Source organism: Podarcis tiliguerta, assembly GCF_965153285.1.
Source record: "Podarcis tiliguerta genome assembly, chromosome: 11".
Taxonomy (NCBI): Eukaryota; Metazoa; Chordata; class Lepidosauria; order Squamata; family Lacertidae; genus Podarcis; species Podarcis tiliguerta.
The window spans coordinates 52,608,199-52,629,571 of record NC_139544.1 but is presented as its reverse complement, the minus strand read 5'-3'; the positions used below and the strand labels follow the sequence as shown (position 1 = coordinate 52,629,571).

Below are 21,373 nucleotides of genomic sequence, written 5' to 3'. Positions count from 1 at the left end.
GACATTTTGGGGGAACTTCCATTCCTCACTATTATGAGCTGAATAAAGAGCATGAAATCCACACTCGACTCTGAGTATATTTCAAAACATTAATTGGTTTTTCTGCAGATTGCAGATTGCTCCATTTCAGCAGTAAATAGCGGGTTTTCTAAGAGAGAACTGTGTGACAAATGAAAAACTACTTGGACTCATGCGTAGATTGCACAGGACAAAAATCTCTTGGGCTTTGTGGGCGAGCCCTAAGCCTGAAACCACTGCAAGACAACCTTGTTTTGCCAAGCTGGTATTTGGCACACTTGACTCAGCCTTGCACGCTCATATTCACATGCTCATCTGGGGCGATTAGCAGTAGCCCCTAGGTGAGCAGGGGCATGGCAAGTGCCCTGCCCCATTTCCCCCACCCTACCTCATTCTCCCAACTCCTGCTTGCCCCCATGGTTTAAAGCACCGGGGCAACTTTTCTTACCCATGGCAAAAAGAAATTTTTAAAAAACAAACAAACCTAATGTGTGTGTTCTCCTTGTGTTGAAAAACTAAATTAAGAAATTAATTTGAAGGACAAGTAGAAAGTCCGAATTCATTATGGTTTAATCGGCATTTATTTTAAATTATGAGTTCAAGGACAGAGTTCGGGAGAGAATAAGTAATGGCTAATTAGATTGTACCGGGGCCAGATGACACTTGTATCATATTTCATTTGTTCCTCCTCCTGCAACGGGAGAGCAATCCGGTTCCACAGGTTGCTCATTAACTGGAGACAGGTAAATTAATTTGTTGGGAGGAGTACCTTCTGTTGCCTTTATATCATGGCTAAATATATTTGAAGGTGCTTAGCCTCCTCTAATGGATGCCTGTCAGTAATGCAGAGCAGAACGTAGTGCTAATTGCTGTCAAATTGGGATCTAAGGACCAACGTTATTTGAGGTGCAACCCCCATAGCAATTGAGGAATCTGTCTAGAGTTGCCTTTCAGACTGTGTCCAGGGAAATCACCTTTCAGGGGGGTTTATTGGCCAATTGGTGCCAAAGAAGGATAGAACTTTTTTTATGCATGCAACAACAGCAGCAAGAATACTCATCGCGAAGTATTGGAAGACACAAGATTTACCCACCCGGGAAGAATGGCAGATGAAGTTGATGGACTATATGGAATTGGCTGAAATGACTGGCAGAATCCGAGACCAGGGAGAAGAGACGGTGGAAGAAGACTGGAAAAAAATTAAAGACTATCTACAGAAATACTGTAAAATTAATGAATGTTAGAACAAAGTTGGAATGAAGTTATATGGCTTTAGTAGAAATGTTATAAGGAATTAAGTATAAATAGATTAATAGAGTGTTAAAGGAAAAAATAAGGTCAGAATGTATTAAGAAGAATACAGGATAGAAAACAGAGGAAGATGGAAAGGAATTGCTGAAATAATTAATAGAAGTGGAATACAAAAAGGGAGGTGTGAGGAGGTTGCTGAAATAAGTGAATGGAAGATAAGATATTGAAATTGTTTGATGTGTTTTAAACTGTTTTTGTTTTGTTAGTTTAATGTGTTAGTGTTAGGTGTTAGTGTTAGTGTTATGTAGTGTTTTTGTATTGTATTGTATTGTCCATTTTTATTTCTTCTATGTAGTGTTTAAATTGTTGGAAAAGTAATAAATAATATTTTTTTTAAAAAAAGGAAAACGACTGATTCACAGCTTCTTCACTGAGGCATTGCAGTGAATAACTTCAAAGCATTAGTTAATTAGTTCCATTAAAAGCCGAGTGGCAAATAAGCTCCAAAATCATCTTCTTTGTTGACAGGTTCTAAAAACCTTCAACCTAGCTCAAGTTCTCCTGTTTGAATTGTCTATGTACTAATGGCATCTCTTCAATAAATTGGATTTGATACAGATTTCTGCCATAGATCTTTCTCGACCGATTAATTCCAGCAGGCCAGCTGGGTTTTGTCCCCAGTCACCTAAGCGCTCTTCAGAAAGCAGCTTGTGTTTCTGTTAGCAACGAAGTTTCCGTTGCTCCTGTTGCCAAGCTGTAAATGAATAAACTTGGCCGCAGGTCCCTCTGAACTAGCGTGATTCAAAAGAAAACTTCTTATTCTTTTTTACTTTGATTTGTTTTTAAACGGTCTATGCAGCAAAGGTTTGCAAATGTGCACCAAATTCGTGATTTAGAAAACAAAGTCGCTTCTCTCTCCCATAACACCCGCATCTTAAAGCGGGCAGCTAAGAGAGATGGAACTCAAGGCAGACTAAAAATAAAAAGGCACAATCGGTTCCCACGTTGCTGTCGGAACTTTCCAAAGGACATTTGGAGGTTTTTACATTCCTGGCAATGGATTTATTGTTTTTAAAGAGCAATTTATGGCAGTAACCTCCCCTTGTATAATAGGGACCCGAATCTTGATTTCAAAGCCGTACTTAATATAGAGAGATAATTTATTACGGTCAAAGACCAGCTCGCATAACACAATAAAAACAGCGTTCATAAAGATAAAATATACAATTAGAGCAGATTCCAGCAATAGCTCATGTGTTAAAATTGAGATATATACATACACCCGTACAACAGAGATTTGGGCTACCATAAAAATTGACCCTGAGGCACCCCAAAGGACGACTTCAGCTTTTCCCTAATAAGCTATTTTATTCTAGAGGATGATCTGTGCCTACAAATCTGGGCACAGAATCTGGCTACCAGCCAGGTCGTCTTGTGATCTTTGTCCAAGTGGAGAGAATTAAGTTTAGACTTTTCTGAAAGATTGGCCAGCCTCTTCAGCAAAGGGTCAATGGTTTCTCTACGAATCTCAGCATAAAAAGGACGTCTAAAAAATATGTGTTCGGGGCTCCCTATTTCCCCTAATGGGCAGGTGCAAAGTCTCTGTGTATATGGGACTTTTCCATAGTAGCCTTCCAGTTCCGATGAGGGCAAGGCTGAGCTTCTAGCAAGAGTTAAAGCTTTTCTTGCATTTCTGGGTGCGAGGAAATAGAGATATGTTGCTGCAATGGCTACATATCTCCCGTTTTCTATGACAGCTGGACATATAAAGGGCCCCATTACCTTCAGTAGCTTAGGGCCTCATCAAACCTTTATAACCACTTCCCCAACTCACTAGTTTATAATTGATTAACATAATGTTGTGCCTAGAACTTTGACTGCTTCCCCTCCTAATTAATCAATAACTTGAGACATGGAACAGTATGCTATTCAAAAGACGCCTCCACCAGAATTTCATTTTCATTGGTGTTTAAAACCATCTCTCTCCTTCCCCTGCCACATTTAATATTCTATAAAATGACAATAGAAAACCAGATAAAATTATTCCAGGGCCCAAATGAGACCAATGAAACACCGCTTCGCCACCCCTGCCCTGCTGTGGCATATCAAAGAAAGCCCCCCCCCCCACTTTCCCTTGTTGAAAAATTCAGCATTTATAGGCATGGCCTCTGCTTCAAACCATGAAATGCAGGTTGCGCCGAAGCTTGCAAAACAAATACTTAAGACTCAATAGATGCTGCTGTTGTTATAGTGCCTGGATAGCTCAGTTGGTTAGAGCGTGGTGCTGATAATGCCAAGGTTGCAGGTTCGATCCCCGTATGGGGCAGCTGCAGAGTCGTGCATTGCAGGAGGTTTGGCGAGATGATCCTTAGGGTCCCTTCCAACTCGTAAGATTCTATTTATATTGTGCCATGCATATGGTGCTTTACTAAAGTCCCTACTGCAAAGGGCAAAGGAAGCAACAGAGGAAGAATGGTAGAATGTACCCTACGTACCCCTTCCCTGAAATGGGATTGTTTCAGTTACAGGTACTTTGGTTTAGCTACAGCAGGGACGTCCCACTCTCAATAGACTGTGATCTACTCACAGTATAAAAAACTGGCAGTGATCTACCCGTTGTTTTTTGTTTTTGTTTCCCCCCCGCAGTTATTTATTTATTTTTATTAAAGATTTTCTTGTTTTACAGAGGTATGTGTAATGTCTTTCGTATTTTTTCCATGTAACATTTTTACAAACAGTTTCATTTGTTGAGACATTAGGAAGGAAAGGGGGTGGAGGGGGGGAAGGTGTGTGGGGGGGGGTCGGGTGGCGATGTTTCTATTTTGCTTAATGTAGGTAGGGTTTGGTGTCAGCGTTACTCGTGCTGGTTCTCTGCTGTTCACTTCTGTTCCTTTGGTGGTGAGAGAGGTTGGGGTTGGCCTAGGGTGTGATTGTTTGCTTGTGATTGGCTGTGGTGATCTTTGTTTTTGTGTGTGAGTGGGGTGGGTATGATCTACCCATTGTTATTGGATGGACCAAATTTGTTGAGCTTTTTTTAGGAGGCCAAAGTTGTTGAGCTACCAGTAGATCATGATCTACCTCTTGGACATGCCTGAGCTACAGTAAGAACATAGTAAGAGCTCTGCTGCATCAGGCCAGCATCCTTTGGCCAACCAGACTCCTGTGGGAACATCCCTCTCTCCTTCTGCACTTTTTATCAGCTGGCCTTCGGAAGAATTGCTGCCTCTGACCATGGAGGCTGAGCATAGACATCATGGCTCGTAGCCGTGGATTAGCCCTTGTCTTCCGTGGATTTTCCTAAGCCATCCAAGTTGGTGTTGATCACTACATCTTGTGCGAATGAATTCCACAGGTTAGCTGTGCAGAGAAATGCCTTCTTTTCTCTATTCTGAATCTTCCAGCGTTCAGCTTCATTGGACGTCTCTGAGCCTCTAGGGCAGCCTTTCTCAACCTGTGGGTCCCCAGATGCTGTTTAACTACAACTCCCATCACCCCTAACTAGCAAGGCCAGAGCTCAGGGATGGTGGGAGTTGTAGTCCAACAACATCTGGGGACCCACAGGTTGAGAAAGGCTGCTCTAGGGTTATGAGAATTAAATTTGCGATTTCTGCAACTCGGCAAGCGATGGCACACGATGGACACGGGTGGCGCTGTGGTCTAAACCACCGAGCCTCTTGGGCTTGCCGATCGGAAGGTCGGCGGTTTTAATCCCCGCGGCGGAGTGAGCTCCTTTTGCTGTGTCCCAGCTCCTGCCTGCCTAGCAGTTCGAAAGCACGCCAGTGCGAGTAGATAAGTAGGTACTGCTGTAGCAGGAAGGTAAATGGCGTTTCTGTGTGCTCTGGTTTCCATCACAGTGTCCCGTTGCGCCAGAAGCAGTTTAGTCATGCTGGCCACATGATGTTGAAAACTGTCTGTGGATAAACGCTGGCTCCCTCGTTCTGAAAAGTGAGATGAGCGCCACACCCCATAGTTGTGTTTGACTGGACTTAACTGTCCAGGGACCCTTTACCTATACCTGTTTTTTTACTGTAGTCATGCTGCACCCTCATATAGTAAAGGTAAAGGGACCCCTGACCATTAGGTCCAGTCGTGACCGACTATGAGGTTGCGGCGCTCATCTCGCTTTAATGGCCGAGGGAGCCAGCGTACAGCTTCCGGGTCATGTGGCCAGCATGACTAAGCCGCTTCTGGCGAACCAGAGCAGCGCATGGAAATGCTGTTTACCTTCCCACCGGAGAGGTACCTATTTATCTACTTGCACTTTGAGGTGCTTTTGAACTGCTAGGTTGGCAGGAGCAGGGACCGAGCAACGGGCGCTCACCCCGTCGCGGGGATTCGAAGCGCCAACCTTCTGATCTGCAAGCCCTAGGCTCTGTGGTTTAACCCACAGCACCACCCGCGTCCCTTGCACCCTCATGTACGCAGCCACAAAGTGCCAGGAATAAAGCAAAGCACTAATGTTCCTTCCCACCCCCTTCTCTTAGCTCTTTTTCATTCCTCCAAATGCTGTCCCTGCCTTGCTTTTAGACCGAGTTGTTGTTGTTTTGAAAGGCTATAGGTGTTATCTAGCCAGCATGAGAAAAGCTTAACTATCCATAAAGGGTTTTCTTGTACCTCTGTGTGTTGCCAGCGTGAAACAAGACTGCCCTCTTTGTAGTGTGTAACGTAATGTTTTCTTTCTCCAGGCAAACCATACAGAATGTTCTCCAGATTAAGAATAGCTTCTGCTCCCTGCGTGTTGGCATGTCGCAGAGTACATACAAAAGAAAAAGGCAAGGTCTTGATGCTGAACCCGAGAACAAATAAGGTCGGTCGCATGGAATGTCTTTCACGTCTGTTCTTGAATTGCTATCTGTGTTGTGGATCGTACCCAGAGCTAAAAGCTTCTGCAAGAGCATGGGGGGTTGTTGTGCTGAGACTCGTAGCCTCAAAAGAAAAGACTAAGGCTGGTGCAATTCTTACCCACACTTACCTGGGAGTAAACTCCATTGAATTCAGTAGGATTGACTTCTGAGTAGGTGTGGTTCAGATTGTGTTGTAAATGAGATAGAAGCCTTACTTTAAGCAAAGCCTGAATGACCACATCTAACTTTGCATATCTTTATTACCGGTAGTTTGAATGGAAGGGCGACAACGTAGAGAATCACAACAAATCCTCCTCTTGTAATATGAGTACAGTGGTACCTTGGGTTAAGTACTTAATTTGTTCCGGAGGTCTGTTCTTAACCTGAAACTGTTCTTAACCTGAAGCACCACTTTAGCTAATGGGGCCTCCTGCTGCTGCCGCGCTGCCGGAGCACAATTTCCGTTCTCATCCTGAAGCAAAGTGCTTAACCTGAAGCGCTATTTCTGGGTTAGTGGCGTCTGTAACCTGAAGCGTATGTAACCCGAGGTACCACTGTATAATACTGGTGGTGGTAGTGCATTGTGCTTGTGTTGGTGCAGTGTCATGGAATACTTAGCTGATTGGGAAACACAGCAGTTTGCAGTCCTTCTTCCATAAGGGAAGGAGACATTGTCAGTGTGGCTGGGATCAAAACTTTTCACGTGGCAAGTGCAGGGCTGGTAGGGAAAGCACAGGGAACAGGTCAGCTGGAGGATAAAGGAATCTAGTGACAAGGAATGGCACAGGGAGAACTGAGACGAGAAGAAGAAGCTGTGGGAGAACGAATCTTGAGAGAAAGGGTAGAGAAGAGGAAAAGTTTGCATCAGAGAAGAAGTTCATCCCATGTGGTTTAAGATTAGCACTTACTAAGAGGGAGGGAATTGGGTTATTTAAGGTAAGTAACTTTTAAAGCAGGCCTTTTCGGAGCAATGGATCCAAACTACAAGAAAGAAGATTCCACCTAAACATTAGGAAGAACTTCCTGACAGTAAGAGCTGTTCGACAGTGGCATTTGCTGCCAAGGAGTGTGGTGGAGTCTCCTTCTTTGGAGGTCTTTAAGCAGAGGCTTGACAACCATATGTCAGGAGTGCTCTGATGGTGTTTCCTGCTTGGCAGGGGGTTGGACTCGATGGCCCTTGTGGTCTCTTCCAACTCTTCTATGATTCTATGATTCACATACTTTTGGTCTACTGCAAAGTTCCTAACTAGTGAATGGAAAGTAACAAGAAGTGGGGCGGGTGCTGGGTGCCTGCTAAATACGGGGCTCATTTCCTTGAAAACTCAGTGGTTCTTGGCTAAATTTGACTTTCAGAAGAATGTCACCTGGTTGCCTTATTGCCAGCCCAGAGCCGAGAGAGGAGTAAGGGGTACGGCAATAGGTTTGGGTGTCGGCTGCTCTAACTGACCTACTGTCCCCTTTCCAAAGTGTCTTACCACAAAACTTGTGGCCCTCTAGTTAGCTGGCCTCCAACCTATAGCCTGCCCTACAATGGGCACAGCCGCAACACTACAATGGTACAAGTATATGGTGTTTGTTTAAAAGTGGATCCCCAAATGCATGTTTGATCAAAAGGTGGCTCTTCTAAAAAGGTTGCTCGACATGTCATTGGGACTGCAGCTCCCATCATCCTTGACCATTGGCTGTGCCCGCTGAGGCCCATGGGAGTTGGAGTCCTACGACATTTGGAGGGTCACAGGGGAGGTAGGGCGGTACGGAGCTCTGACAGACTGATCTCTTCCCCCCACGCCAAAAAATGAGTTACGGATTCTGTTGACAGGAAAAATAAGAAGCATTTCCGTGTGCAAAACTATAGGAGTGATGAACCCCGAGGTCACCGCTGGGTTTATTGTTCAATCCGGCAGTTTTTATTGAGGCTGAGTCATAAGAGGATTAAGAATGAAGTCGAGACAGATAGCTGTCAAAAGGGGTTAGCTGGGGTTGCTGAGAGGGAATGGGCTTAGGAAAATAAAAGTGCTAAATAATGGCTGCCTGGTTCTCTTCTGCCCCCTCCCCCCAAAAAAGAACCCTTGCCCATTTCAACAATAATATTTTAATATTTATTATTTTTAAAACAGATGTTTGCTGAGCATCTGGATAAGCCCTAAGTAGGCCATATTGAAGCTCAATCTTCTGAAAAAGGAGGGCCTCTGTTCAAACCTCTGAAGAGACTGAACAAGATGTCATCTGAGATTAGTGACCCCGACTTTCCTTCAAAAAACAATATTCTTCATTAGTCTCCAAGCCTCCTCATCCCTGGCAGATTAAAACTGAGGGAACTATGGGCTCTGTTAGCTAAATAAGATGTCAGGCTCACTGAGTTTCAGCTTTGCTAAAAAAATAAAACCCAACTAGATGGTACTGAGAATTGGCAGGAATTGTTTTGGCTTGTTGAATTAGGTTAGTGTTGGTATAATAATAATAATAATAATAATAATAATAATAATAATTTTCTTATTTATACCCCGCCCATCTGGCTGGGCTTCCCCAGCCACTCTGGGCGGCTTCCAACAAAACACTAAAATACAATAATGCATTCAACATTAAAAGCTTTCCTAAACTAGAACAGGGGTGCTTGTTTTTATTTTCCTTAGCATTCTTATGATGAAGCAAATCTTAAGAGTAGGGCCGGGGATACTGGTTGCTAGGAAACAAGAGTGAGAGGGGCCTGTTTCGCTTATGTCCTGCTTGTGGTCTCCTGGACTAAATAGAATCCTGGACTAGCGCTAGGCGAGATCAGCCTTTCAACATCACGATGTATCAGCAGCCAAACATCACAATATGTATCCCCAGCCAACACATTGCAGTGTTGAAAAGCAGAGGGAGGAACGAGCTGCACCGGCCCTGGCCCTGCAAGGCTCCAAGGTGAAAGCACCTCAGCTCCCTTGGCACCTGCATAGCTGTCAACCTTCCCTTATTTGGTGGGAAAGTCCCTTATCCCAGCGCTGTGTCCCGCTTCTGTCCCTTATTGATGGTGTCCCTTAAATTTCCCGGGTTTCAAAGGAATCAGCTCCTCTCCCTCCCTCCCTGCCAGCCAGGAAGGAGGGAGGCTCCAACTGTGTTGCTTGGCTGCGTTGCTCACCCAATAAGGAGTCTAAGAATGACTGGGGGGTGGAGCTTGCATGCCTTGTGCCAATCAAATCGGCCGTGTTGCTTGGGGACTCACCTTTGCTCAGCGCTTCCCAGCGGAGAGGTGACGGTAGTTTCCCTTGCTGCATCCCCTTTGCCGGGTTGCTGCGCTGTGGGAACCACTGCTTGAGGCTTCGTTTGGCTGCTGCCTGGGCTTTCTGCCTTTGGCTCGGAGGGGCTCAGAAGTTGAACATACCTGTGCTCTGAAAAATCCCTTATTTTGGCTGCTGATCCCTTATTTTCGAGGCTGCTGGTCCCTTATTTCCAAATCTGTAAGTTGACAGCTATGTGCTGGTGGCGAAGAGAGTTCCTCTACTGCTAGCACGCCAAATGAGAAACAAGTTGCATTGGCTCCATCGCTGGCAGATGGCCATTGAACTTCTGCTTAAAAACCTCCAAGGAAGGAGAGTCCGTCACACCTTTCAAGGGAGTCCGTTCCATTGCAGAACATCTCTTCCTGATGTTGAGTCGGAATGTCCTTTCTTGCAACTTGAATCCATTGGTTCGAATCCTGCCTTCCAGGGCAGGAGAAAAAAAAGCTTTCCCCCTCCTCCGTGTGACAGCCCTTGAGATATTTGAAGATGTCTATCACACCTCCTCTCAGTCTCCTCTTCCCCAGGCTGAACAGCATCTGACTTCTCTTGTTCCTCTCTGTCTCCAGGGCATGGCTTTCACGTTAAAAGAACGTCAGATGCTTGGCCTCCAGGGACTTCTACCTCCAAAGTTTGAGACGCAAGACATCCAAGCCTTAAGGTTTCACAGGAACGTGGCAAAAATGACCGACCCTTTGGAAAAGTAAGTGTGTGGGGGCAGGCACTTAGTCTTGTATCATTCATTCTCGAGTTTTTATTGCTATTGCTGTTGTAGCTTGGACATGTGTCAGGGATCCATATCCACAGGGGGAAAGCCAGTTTGGCCCAAACTCAGCTTTTGAAAGTAGCCGGTTGACTCAAGCCTTAAAAAATGTCTGATAAGAGAACACTCAGCAGTGCCTAAACGTCCATCAAACGACAGACATTACATTTACAGCATGCTATAATCTCAGTGTATTTTAAAATGGGGTTTCAGAGTTTTTAGGGGGTTTTGGATGTTTTATGTAGTTTTTATGTAGTTTTTTTCCCTTTATTTCCCCCCCAAAAGCAGGTCGGGGAAACCGAACCAGGTCGAGGAACAGCGGGATGGCGGCGCTGCGCCTCCCTGCTGTACCCGAGCTTGTGGGGCTGGCCGATGTCTGCCTGGCGCGAGGGGCGCTCTGCTTCAGGGTGCCCCTCGCGCCAGGCGGCAGGCTGCTATCCGCAGCGTGGGGAGCCCTGCGGGGAACTCCTGCAGGGCTGCCTAGGGTGTGGATGTTTTTCCCGAAGCGCCGGGCGCTCTGCTTTCAGGGCGCCCGACGCTCCAGGAAGCAGGCTGCTATCCGCAGCCTAGACATCCCTGTGGGACCTCCCGCAGGGCTGCCTAGGCTGCGGGTGTCTTCCTGAAGCCTGGAGAGCGAGAGGGGTTGGTGCGCACCGACCCCTCTCGCTCTCCAAGCTTCAGCGAAAGCCTGCATTCACCCCATAGGATGCACCCAGATTTCCCCTCTATTTTTGGAGGGGAAAAAGTGCGTCCTATAGGGCGAAAAATACGGTAGTTTTATGTAGTTTTTATGTGGTTTTATGTAGTTTTTATGTAGTTTTATGTAGTTTTGTAGTAATTTTATGTAGTTTTTCAATTTCATTGTCCTGCATGGGGCAATGATAATAAAGATATCGTATATTGTATACCATGAAAATGGTATATAGATGGCATCTTACCCCCCAAAAGCTTGCTAAGATGTATAAAGGGAAAATATCAACCTGTTGGAGATGTAAAAAAGAGAAGGGGTCATACTATCATATGTGGTGGACCTGTGTAGCCATTGGCAAATACTGGAATGATATCTATAATGAGTTTAAGAAACTATTTAAAATTACTTTCACCCCCCCCCCCCGAGATTTTCCTACTTGGTATATTACCACCATAAATTAAATAATATATAAGGTCATTGTTTATGTATGGTATAACAGCAGCTAGAACCCTCATAGCAAGGAGTTGGAAAAATGAAATGTTCCTAGAGATTACAGATTAGCTCATGTTAGAATATCTACAATTAGCAAAACTGACGGGATCAGTTAGAGGAATATCGAAACAAAAAACAATTAGAGAATGGATAATATTTAAGAATTATGTAAAACTTTATTGTACAAATAACTCCATATTAGCAGAAATTGAGTGATATTCGTAAAAAAAAAGATCAAAGGAATGTATACAAAGCAGAAAGAAATGATATTATATAATGTAAATCTGTGTAAAAAAGAATGTTATATCAAACAGTATAATGAGAAAGATGTGAAGGATTGTGTCGATGAGTACTTTTACTATGTAAATAACTTTGTCTTTTTTAAAATTTCTTTGTTTCTTATCTTTGTTACTTCTTTCCCCCCCTTTCTTTATAAATTTTCTATTTTATATAATTTTCTTTTTTCTATCTGTTAAGAGATAGTACATAATGTTTGTATAGACATGCAATTTTTTTAATCAATAAAGAATATTAAAATAAAAATAAACATGTCCATCGAAACATCATCAGGGCTTCCATCAAAGCATCTCTGACCAGGTATAGGCCGTGCTTCTTTCAACTCGTTCCCATTTTCCAAATATACCCCTTTGAAGCCTTTGTTGCTTTGCTTCTTATTAAATATATTTACTAGTAAAGCAACCTGCTTTCTTTTCTCCATTTCTGAGATTCCCAGCCCTACTTGGACCTGGGACCTTCTGCCTGAGATTTAGATGCTGTGCCATTGAGCTTAGAGCCCTTGCCCCACCCCTGATATAAATCTAAGAGTAATTACTGACTTGAGTGTTAATGTGTAGGCACTTAGGATCTGGGCAGTAACTGAAAGATAGATAACATGCCCATAAAGCAGTGTTCTGCCTAATAAAACAGCTCTCTTATCAAGGGAGGCCCCTGTCCATTGAGCAAGCGATGATTGCACCGGAGCACCTTCATTTCCAATGTCCCTTAAGTAGGTTTTCCCATAATCCTGATCCAGTGTGTGTTTCTTGGAAGAAACTACCACTTGGTTCACAGAAGAAAGAAAGAAGATTCCACCTAAACATTAGGAAGAACTTCCTGACAGTAAGAGCTGTTTGACAGTGGAATTTGCTGCCAAGGAGTGTGGTGGAGTCTCCTTCTTTGGAGGTCTTTAAGCAGAGGCTTGACAACCATATGTCAGGAGTGCTCTGATGGTGTTTCCTGCTTGGCAGGGGGTTGGACTCGATGGCCCTTGTGGTCTCTTCCAACTCGATGATTCTATGATTCTAGGTTACTTTGCATTCAGCAAATGCAACTGTTAAATGCAAAATAAAAACAAAAAGTTTAGTGTCGGTTGTAAAAACAACCTTGAATTGGAGTCCAAAATCCTGCATTAGCTTAACTGGAAGTAACCTCCATGAACAAAGTGTCCATAGGTTGAGAGCCAGCGTGGTGTAGTGGTTAAGAGCGGTAGACTCATAATCTGGTGAACTGGGTTCGCTTCCCCGCTCCTCCACATGCAGCTGCTGGGTGACCTTGGGCCAGTCACACTTCTCTGAAGTCTCTCAGCCTCACTCACCTCACAGAGTGTTTGTTGTGGGGGAGGAAGGGAAAGGAGAATGTTAGCCGCTTTGAGACTCCTTTGGGTAGTGATAAAGCGGGATATCAAATCCAAACTCCTCCTCCTCCTCCTCCTCCTCCTCCTCCTCCTCCTCTTCTTCTTCTTCTTCTTCTTCTTTTCAGCCTTTTTGAGTCCACGGCTCTCTTGACCAACTGCATTCTTTCTGCAGCACCCTGCTTAATTTTCCCCCCTCTTCTGGCATTTTTTGCTCAAAATTCACTCTCTTTAAAAGCTGCTTTTTGTTCCACGGGGGGAAAACAGTATACGGAACCCTTGTATCTTTTCCCCTGTGGGTGAAAAGCAGCCTGCGGATACTTTGAGCAGAAAGATGAGTGGAAGGGAGAGGATTAAGCAGCCCCTTCCCTTCTCTCACCCTCCACCCTTTTGCTGCCCTCCTGCTGAAATTTAACGCCACTTGTGTTTTTTGGTTTTTAAAGAGAAGAGATACTCATCTAAGTGAAATGAATAGTTTCTCCCTGAGAAGGATAGCACGGGAGAACCACAAATTCAAAAAGCAAAAGGTGGAAAAAAGAATGATTTTGTTATTGTTCTCCGTCTTTCATTTCAGCTTCAGAGTATTCCTCATTAGTGGGAAGGTATATAAATAAATCTAATCTTGCATCTCCACTGTTTCATTTACAGATACATCTATGTGATGGGCATGCAGGAAAGAAACGAGAAGCTATTCTACAGGGTATTGCAAGATGATATTGAGCAATTAATGCCAATTGTTTATACACCAACAGTAGGCTTAGCGTGTTCCCAGTATGGACATATCTTTAGGAGGCCAAAGTAAGAACATTTTAATATTCTGATTTTTATGTCTCAACCAGTGAAGCTTTTCAGAATTTACAGTTGCCGTACCATGGTAACTCAGGAGCAGATATGCTGCTGTCTGTTTGCTTGCTTATGTTACTTGATAAAGAGCCATGTACATGTGCTATAAAAAATAAACCAGGAGCCTGCAGCCAAATAATGGACTAATTTTGTCCAAATTGACAACTTTATCTGTTTACCCTTTTCCTCAAGCCTTCCTCTCCTTCATCTATCGTTCCTTTAGATTTTTTGGTAGTCCATTGCCTAATCTGTTTCACAGTGACAGCTGTTGAATTCAGAGATGATGATGATGATGATGATAATAATAATGCTGATGATGTTATTTACACCCCACCCATCTGGCTGGGTTTCCCCAGCCACTCTGGGCGGCTTACAGAAAATTGTAAAACATTAGACATTAAAAATTTCCTGATACAGGGTTGCCTTCAGATGTCTTGTAAAGGTTGTATAGTTACTTATTTTCTTAATATGTGATGGGCGGGCATTCCACAGGGCAGGTGCCACTACTGAGAAGGCCCTCTGCCTGGTTCCCTGTAACCTCACTTCTTGCAGTGAGAGAACTGCCTTGGAGCTGGACGTCAGTGTCTGGGCTGAACGATGGGAGTGGAGATACTCCTTCAGGTATACTGGGCTGAGGCCGTTTAGGGCTTTAAAGGTCAGCGCCAACACTTTGAATTGTGCTCAGAAACATACCGGGAGCCAATGTAGGTCTTTCAGGACCAGTGTTATATGGTCTCGGCAGCCACTCCCAGTCATCAGTCTAGCTGCCACATTCTGGATTAGTTGTAGTTTCCGGGTCACCTTCAAAGGTAGCCCCAAGTAGAGCACATTGCAGTAGTCCAAGTGGGAGATAACCAGAGCATGCACCACTCTGGCAAGACAGTCTGCTGGCAGGTAGGGCAAGCAAATATTCTACAAGCTAACTTCTCTGCACCCTTCCTTCAGCCCCATCCTTTTGAGCTTTCCTACCTACTTGATTTGATTTCCAGTCTTCAACTCGCCCCACCAAGATCCTCATCCTCCTGTTCCTTTGGGGCTAATGTGAGCTTTTCAACCCAGCAAAACAGACAACTTTGCCTTCCCTCACAGGTGACAGACATCTGCTTTGACTTTTGTGCAGCTGTGAATTTCTGTTCACAGAGAATAGCGTGGAGAAGAGAATGTTCGGACTGGTTCCCATTCCCCAATCTTTCTCTCCCTGTTCATTCCTATACTTGATCTAAACCCTAAGTACTTCTGTCAGCTTAGTTTGCTGATTTATGAAGTTCTGTCTAATTTTATTTCATGTGACAGATTGAAGTTGGGGTGGATTAATTTCACATTTTCCAAACTCCATAACCTTTTAATAATACATTCCAAAATTGCAATCTAATATTCATTGTGTCGTCGTCTTTTTTTTAAAGCACTATCTTTAGCTTGATTTATTAATTGAGAGGGTGCCCTTTCACTGCAAAGAAAAGGAATGATTTGAAGGCATCAGTGAGTGATATGTTTCTATTTTCTTGCAGAGGATTATTCATTGCCATAACAGATAGGGGCCATATCAGATCAGTTGTGAATAACTGGCCAGAAAACGATGTGAAGGTATGATGCGTCCCCTTCTTCATATGTGTGTGTTTCTCTTAATTCCAGCTTTGCTTTCTCAGCAATGGGGAAACTGGATAGATAAATACCAGGGGTTATTTGTCTTGCAGTCAGGGATTTGTGTCATGCAACTATGCATACTGCATAGCCACCTTGTTCCATGTCTCGACGAACATGTGCTTCTGAGTATGAAACTTAGGAACGCATCAAAACAGGACCATTTTTGTGAGATCCACTGTGCTCACTCTTTGAGCCAAACAGCTAGGCTGCACCAGGTTGGGGAAGACTGATTTGGACAACTGTTGCATCGCTTCACTACCATTGATAGAGATTTCTAAAATGTATGTGCATTGTGGGAATGTTCAGAAAGGCAGGAGAGGTACCAGATATTTATTAATATCCTTCAAAACTTGTGCTAGCAAGTTCTATAACAGCAGAGTTTTACATTCCCCTTTTAAACGCACGGCAGATAGCTGGTTGCAGGCTTGTTTAAACCTCTCAATATTAGGTTCCTGGTAAATTCCCTTATATCCCTCTTAAAAGAATGAACACGCCACAATCTTGTGTAAAGTATATACAGTGGTACCTCGGGTTACAGACACTTCAGGTTACAGACGCTTCAGGTTACAGATTCCGCTAACCCAGAAATAGTACCTCGGGTTAAGAACTTTGCTTCAGGATGAGAAAAGAAATTGCGCGGCAGTGCAGCAGCAGCGGCAGGCCCCATTAACTAAAGTGGTACCTCAGGTTAAGAACAGTTTCAGGTTAAGAACAGACCTCTAGAACGAATTAAGTTCTTAACCCGAGGTACCACTGTAAAAGAAGTTTACTCACATCATCAGTTCACAGTTGGATTCCTGAAGGCAGACTTAGTTACAAAGTATATACATGTCGATCTATCCCATATGGGGACAATCCCAGTGTCCTATGTTGGCTAAAAGCCAACAGAGCATTTCTAGCTAAAAAGAGCTGCTCCAACAACAGAAGAAGTAAAAAAGAGAAGGTGTGTTGCGTGCCTTGTCCGTTTGTTCCCTAGACAGGTAAGGTCACGCCCACCTCTAGTCACATACAAGAGGAAGGATGCTCCACACCAGGAGGAAACAGGAAGTTTTCGACTGGCTGGACCAAACATTCCCCCACATGTATTCTCTAGGAAAACAAGGAATGTTGTACTTGACTGCTACTTATGTATCATATGCATGTCCACCTATTCCCTAATCCAAGGCAATCCAAGTCTATTCTTTTTTTTATTTGTGCAACCCCCACCTCTTTGCAATCTCAAAGTGGCATCTCATCGTCCCCTCTTTTGCCTATGGTTTAGTCAGTGTGCTGGGAAATTTCTTGGTTCCTCCTCTTCACCCCTGATCAAAGGGTTTCAGGATTCTCTGGGAAAGGGGAACATACTGATTTAATAGTTAAGTCTACAGCGCAGCAGTGTGCCGGGTACTCCTAGTTGCCCTATCCTAATTAGGAAACCAATTGCTTCTTCAGCCTAAACATTCTTACCTATTGGAAAAGAAAGACTGTAGAGATTTATACTGTACCTCTTCCATCCGTGTGCCTGAAGTTAATTTCCCCCTTGTGCCTTCAAGGCTGTTGTCGTCACAGATGGAGAACGGATATTGGGCCTTGGTGACCTTGGCGTTTATGGGATGGGGATTCCTGTTGGCAAGCTCTGCTTATACACAGCATGTGCTGGAATACAACCCGACAAGTGCCTCCCTGTGTGTATTGATGTCGGCACAGACAATCAGGTAAGTTACAACATTGGCTCACCCCTTCTCCTGATACCAGTTTTGTATCACTACATCACTCGGGCCTAGTGGGAGGTTTGGCCTTCCCTTTGTTTATGGGGTGTGGTTATTTAGACTTCCATGTTTTGGTTTGCCACTTGGTGGACACAAAAAGCCCTAGCCTTTTCCAGTCAGGGACACGGGTGGCACTGTGGTCTAAACCACTGAGCCTCTTGGGCTTGCTGATTGGAAGATCGGTGGTTTGAATCCCTGCGACGGGGTGAGCTCCTGTTGCTCTGCCCCAGCTCCTGCCAACCTAGCAGTTTGAAAGCACACCAGTGCAAGTAGATAAATAGGTACTCCTGCGGCGGGAAGGTAAATGGCGGTTCCGCACACTCTAGCTTCCATCACGGTCCTCCGTGCACCAGTAGCGGTTTAGTCATGCTGGCCACATGGCCTGGAAAACTGTCTGTGGACAAACACCGGCTCCCTCGGCCTGAAAGCGAGATGAGTCCGGCAACCCCATAGTTGCCTTTGACTGGACTTAACTGTCCAGGGGTCCTTTACCTTTTACCTTTATAGCCTTTCCCAGAACTGTGGAACGGCAGAGAAGAGTAGAGATCCTCTTGAGAATTTCATGGCAGGTTTTATTTTGATTCGATTCGATTTATTGATTCGATTTGTTGATCTGATTTTTCTGCAAGATGAAAGCTAGACGTAGGACAGCCTGGTTCTAGCATTTCCCTAGGCTGGTTTTCTCTCTGCAGCGGGAGTTTCATGTAGAGTGGCATTTGAAAACAATGTAGTCCTCTCCATTTTACAGTCTGAAGTGGTGCGGGCCATTCATTCATTCCACCATCTGATTCTGCTGCCTGGATAGACACTCTTTTCTTGCAGAATGGTTGATTGATTTGATTGATTGCATTTCGACACCAGTTTTCTTTTGGACGAATCCCAAAGTGGCTTGCAAACAATAAATAACAGTCATGTAATAAGACATAATAGGACACCACAAGTACAGCATAAATCATATTAAACAGTTAGCAAATCATAAAACAATTACAATCTATAAAACACTATTAACAAAGCAGCAACTTTAAAAAGTCACAATTACAGGAAATGTCATATTATGTGATTGACAAATCAATAGAACATTTATAATTTATTAAACAATATTAACAACATCAACAAAATAGCAACTATAAGAAAATAAGCTAAGCACTGTTAAATTCATAACACATACTCCACAACCTATGAGTCATAATCTTTAACACTATTGAGTTCATTAAAATACACATGAAATACATATAATGCTTATTATTATTATTATTATTATTATTGATAATTTTATACATATAAAACATAACGATTTCAAACATTAAAATACAAGGTTCTTTTGAACTTTTGGACCTCCTTCCCTCCCTCTATGGGTTCCATGTTTAAGTTTAAATTTGCTGCATCTTTTACCATTATCCATCTATTATATAACCATAATTACCATAAATAATTCCACATTACAAGTATCGTTACATCCCAGCCAAAGATTTTAACTGTTTACAGTGGTCTTTTAAATAAATGACAAATTTACTTTAGTCTTTAGAAAATACTTGATCTTCCTGGTTTCGGATCTTCCCCATCAGTTTCGCCATCTCTGCATATTCCATCAGTTTCATCTGCCATTCTTCTTTTGTTATTTCTCCCATAAGGCTCATTATTAAGCCAGCTCAGCCAGATGCTTTTCTGCCTGGGGTCCTTGGGTAGTGGGACATGGTAGGGACGGTGGTCCTGGTCTGGGAGTGTTGTATTCTTAGTTTTCTTTTTAAAGAGATGGTGAAGCGTTTAAAATTTGACTAAGGTGTGAAAAGCTACTTGATATCTGCTGCCAAAGTCCACACTTCCTGGGAATGGCACAAAATAAGTAAGTCCTCTGTAGAGCAGGGTACTGCAGAATGATCTAAGCGCTTCCTTTAATGGCTTTTGTTCTTCGTTTTCCACAGACGCTTCTTCATGACCCGTTTTATATGGGGCTCTACCAGAAGCGAGACCGCTCTCAGCTGTACGATGAGCTCATCGACGAGTTCATGGAAGCCATCGTAGACAGGTATGCGTTCCAATAATCACAAACATCAACCCATGTTCCAAGTACAGTGGTACCTCTGCTTATGTACTTAATTCGTTCCAGAGGTCCGTTCTTAACCTGAAACTGTTCTTAACCTGAAGCAACACTTTAGCTAATGGGGGCCTCCTGCTGCTGCCGTGCTGCCGGAGCACAATTTCTGTTCTCGTCCTGAAGCAAAGTACAGTGGTGCCTCGCAAGACGAAATTAATTCGTTCTGTGAGTTTTTTCGTTCTACGAGTTTTTTCGTCTTGCGAAGCACCGCTGCGTATTGACGGTTTCCCGTAGGAATGCATTGGCGGTTTTTAAAAAAAGGCGCAAGACGTTTCGTCTTGCGAAGCAAGCCCATAGGGAAATCCGTCTTGCGAAGCAACTCAGAAAACGAAAAATTCTTTCGTCTTGCGAGTTTTTCATCTTCCGAGGCATTCGTCTTGCGAGGTACCACTGTAAAAGTAAAAAATAAGGAAGGCCATAGTTGGCTAGATGGACCAACCAACTCACTATAAAATAACTAAGTTAAGAAGAGAATCAGCAGCTTAGCTTTACAAAGGTTTCCTTGCCTTGTTTCCTTATGTGGCAAGAATCTTAAATGGCTGTTTCCAAGTCTTGCATGAACATGCACAAAGTATTAAAACATTGTGCCCTTTGCAGCACAGCTATTGACTCCGTGTTTCTCACTCTGCCCTCTAGGTACGGCCAAAACACCCTCATTCAGTTTGAAGACTTCGGAAACCACAACGCTTTCCGCTTTTTGAGGAAATACAGAGAGAAATATTGTACCTTCAATGATGATATACAGGGTAAATCATCCCCTCTTGGCTATCTGTTTTGATGATATTTTGCTGGCTGTATTTGTAGACGCCTTTTTTATTCCAGCTCTTTTCAGCAAGGTCTGTTCTTTTCACAGGGACAGCTTCGGTGGCCTTAGCTGGGTTGTTGGCAGCGCAGAAAGTTCTTGGTAAACCAATTACAGAGCACCAGATCTTGTTCCTTGGTGCAGGAGAGGTGAGTTGTGCTTCCGAGCGAGGCATGAAGTTCTTTCCCAGCTGGAAAAGGTTTGCGACTGACCTTTTACAGCTTCGTTGCAATGACCAAACGCAGTAAGGGATTACAGAAAGCTTTGCACATATAATATTGGCCTGTTTCACACAACCCACCAAGCCAAACTGTGGCTTAGCACACGCTCACAAGTATTCCTGGAGAAGTGATCGCTGCTGTCTCGCTCCTGGTCCTCCTGCTGATGCCTTGAGCTAAACCATGTGTCAGGGAACTGCCATCGGAGCTGGAGGCGGAGAGGAGGCTCCAGAGGGATGCCGGAGAGGGTCCCAGTAGGGAGAGAGGCAGCCCATCCGCTGGGGAAGGAAATCAGCGCAACACCAGTAGAGAAGGGGGGCACATGGGGGAATCGGAGAGGTGGCTCCAGGACTCCTCGCCAGAGACCAGCGGAGAGGGCATGGGTACTCCGCTGCCCACACCCACCCTGCGCAGAAGACTTCCGCGCAGGGAGAGTAGGAGGAGACTGGGCATCAAACAGCTTTTATGCTGGAAAAGGTTCAAGAAACGCCCACTGACGGATTCTGCCAGCGACTGAGGCAGCCACGAAACTTGAGGCTGTCCAGACAGAAAGGGTTCAACCAGGTAACCTAGCCAGGAGTGGTGGCAACTTACGCACGAGCAACCCCTGGAACCATTACACCATGCTTTGGCTAAGTGCATCATTTGCACCCAGGCTCATGGTTTGCCTTGCTCCAGACTACTTAACTAATTTATTGAAAGGCAGTTGGTCAGCAGCTCTACAGAGTGACATACCATACTTATCCATGTATAAGACTGTGGTTTTTTTAAAATTCTAAAATAATGTTCAAAATCGGGGCTCGTCTTATACACGGATACATCTCCCCCCATTTTCTTAAATCGGAGTCCCCCCAAATAGGGGCGTCTTATACACGGAAAAATACGGTATTTTCCCAGCATTTCTCTTATTTATCAGGCTGCCCTTGGAATTGCAAATCTCATCGTCATGGCTATGGTGGAAAGCGGTCTTTCTCCGGAAGAAGCTTATAAGAAAATATGGATGTTCGACAAATATGGCTTATTGGTTCAGGTGAGGCTTGGGGTTTGGTTGGGCACAATCTTATTGCTCTACTC

At 44.0% G+C, this 21,373-nt stretch overlaps 1 protein-coding gene across 1 annotated transcript in view; it reads left to right on the top strand.

The window, feature by feature from the left end:
• ME2 (malic enzyme 2) overlaps positions 1-21,373 on the top strand; it is a 45,294-nt gene that overhangs the window by 9,625 nt on the left and 14,296 nt on the right. The window contains exons 2-10 of the mRNA XM_083402921.1: positions 5,955-6,076; positions 9,943-10,076; positions 13,598-13,747; positions 15,301-15,376; positions 16,969-17,130; positions 19,107-19,210; positions 19,916-20,025; positions 20,133-20,230; positions 21,216-21,329. Coding sequence (XP_083259047.1) covers positions 5,969-6,076; positions 9,943-10,076; positions 13,598-13,747; positions 15,301-15,376; positions 16,969-17,130; positions 19,107-19,210; positions 19,916-20,025; positions 20,133-20,230; positions 21,216-21,329 — 1,056 coding nt within the window. The 5' untranslated portion in view covers positions 5,955-5,968. The remainder of the gene's footprint in view (positions 1-5,954; positions 6,077-9,942; positions 10,077-13,597; positions 13,748-15,300; positions 15,377-16,968; positions 17,131-19,106; positions 19,211-19,915; positions 20,026-20,132; positions 20,231-21,215; positions 21,330-21,373) is intronic.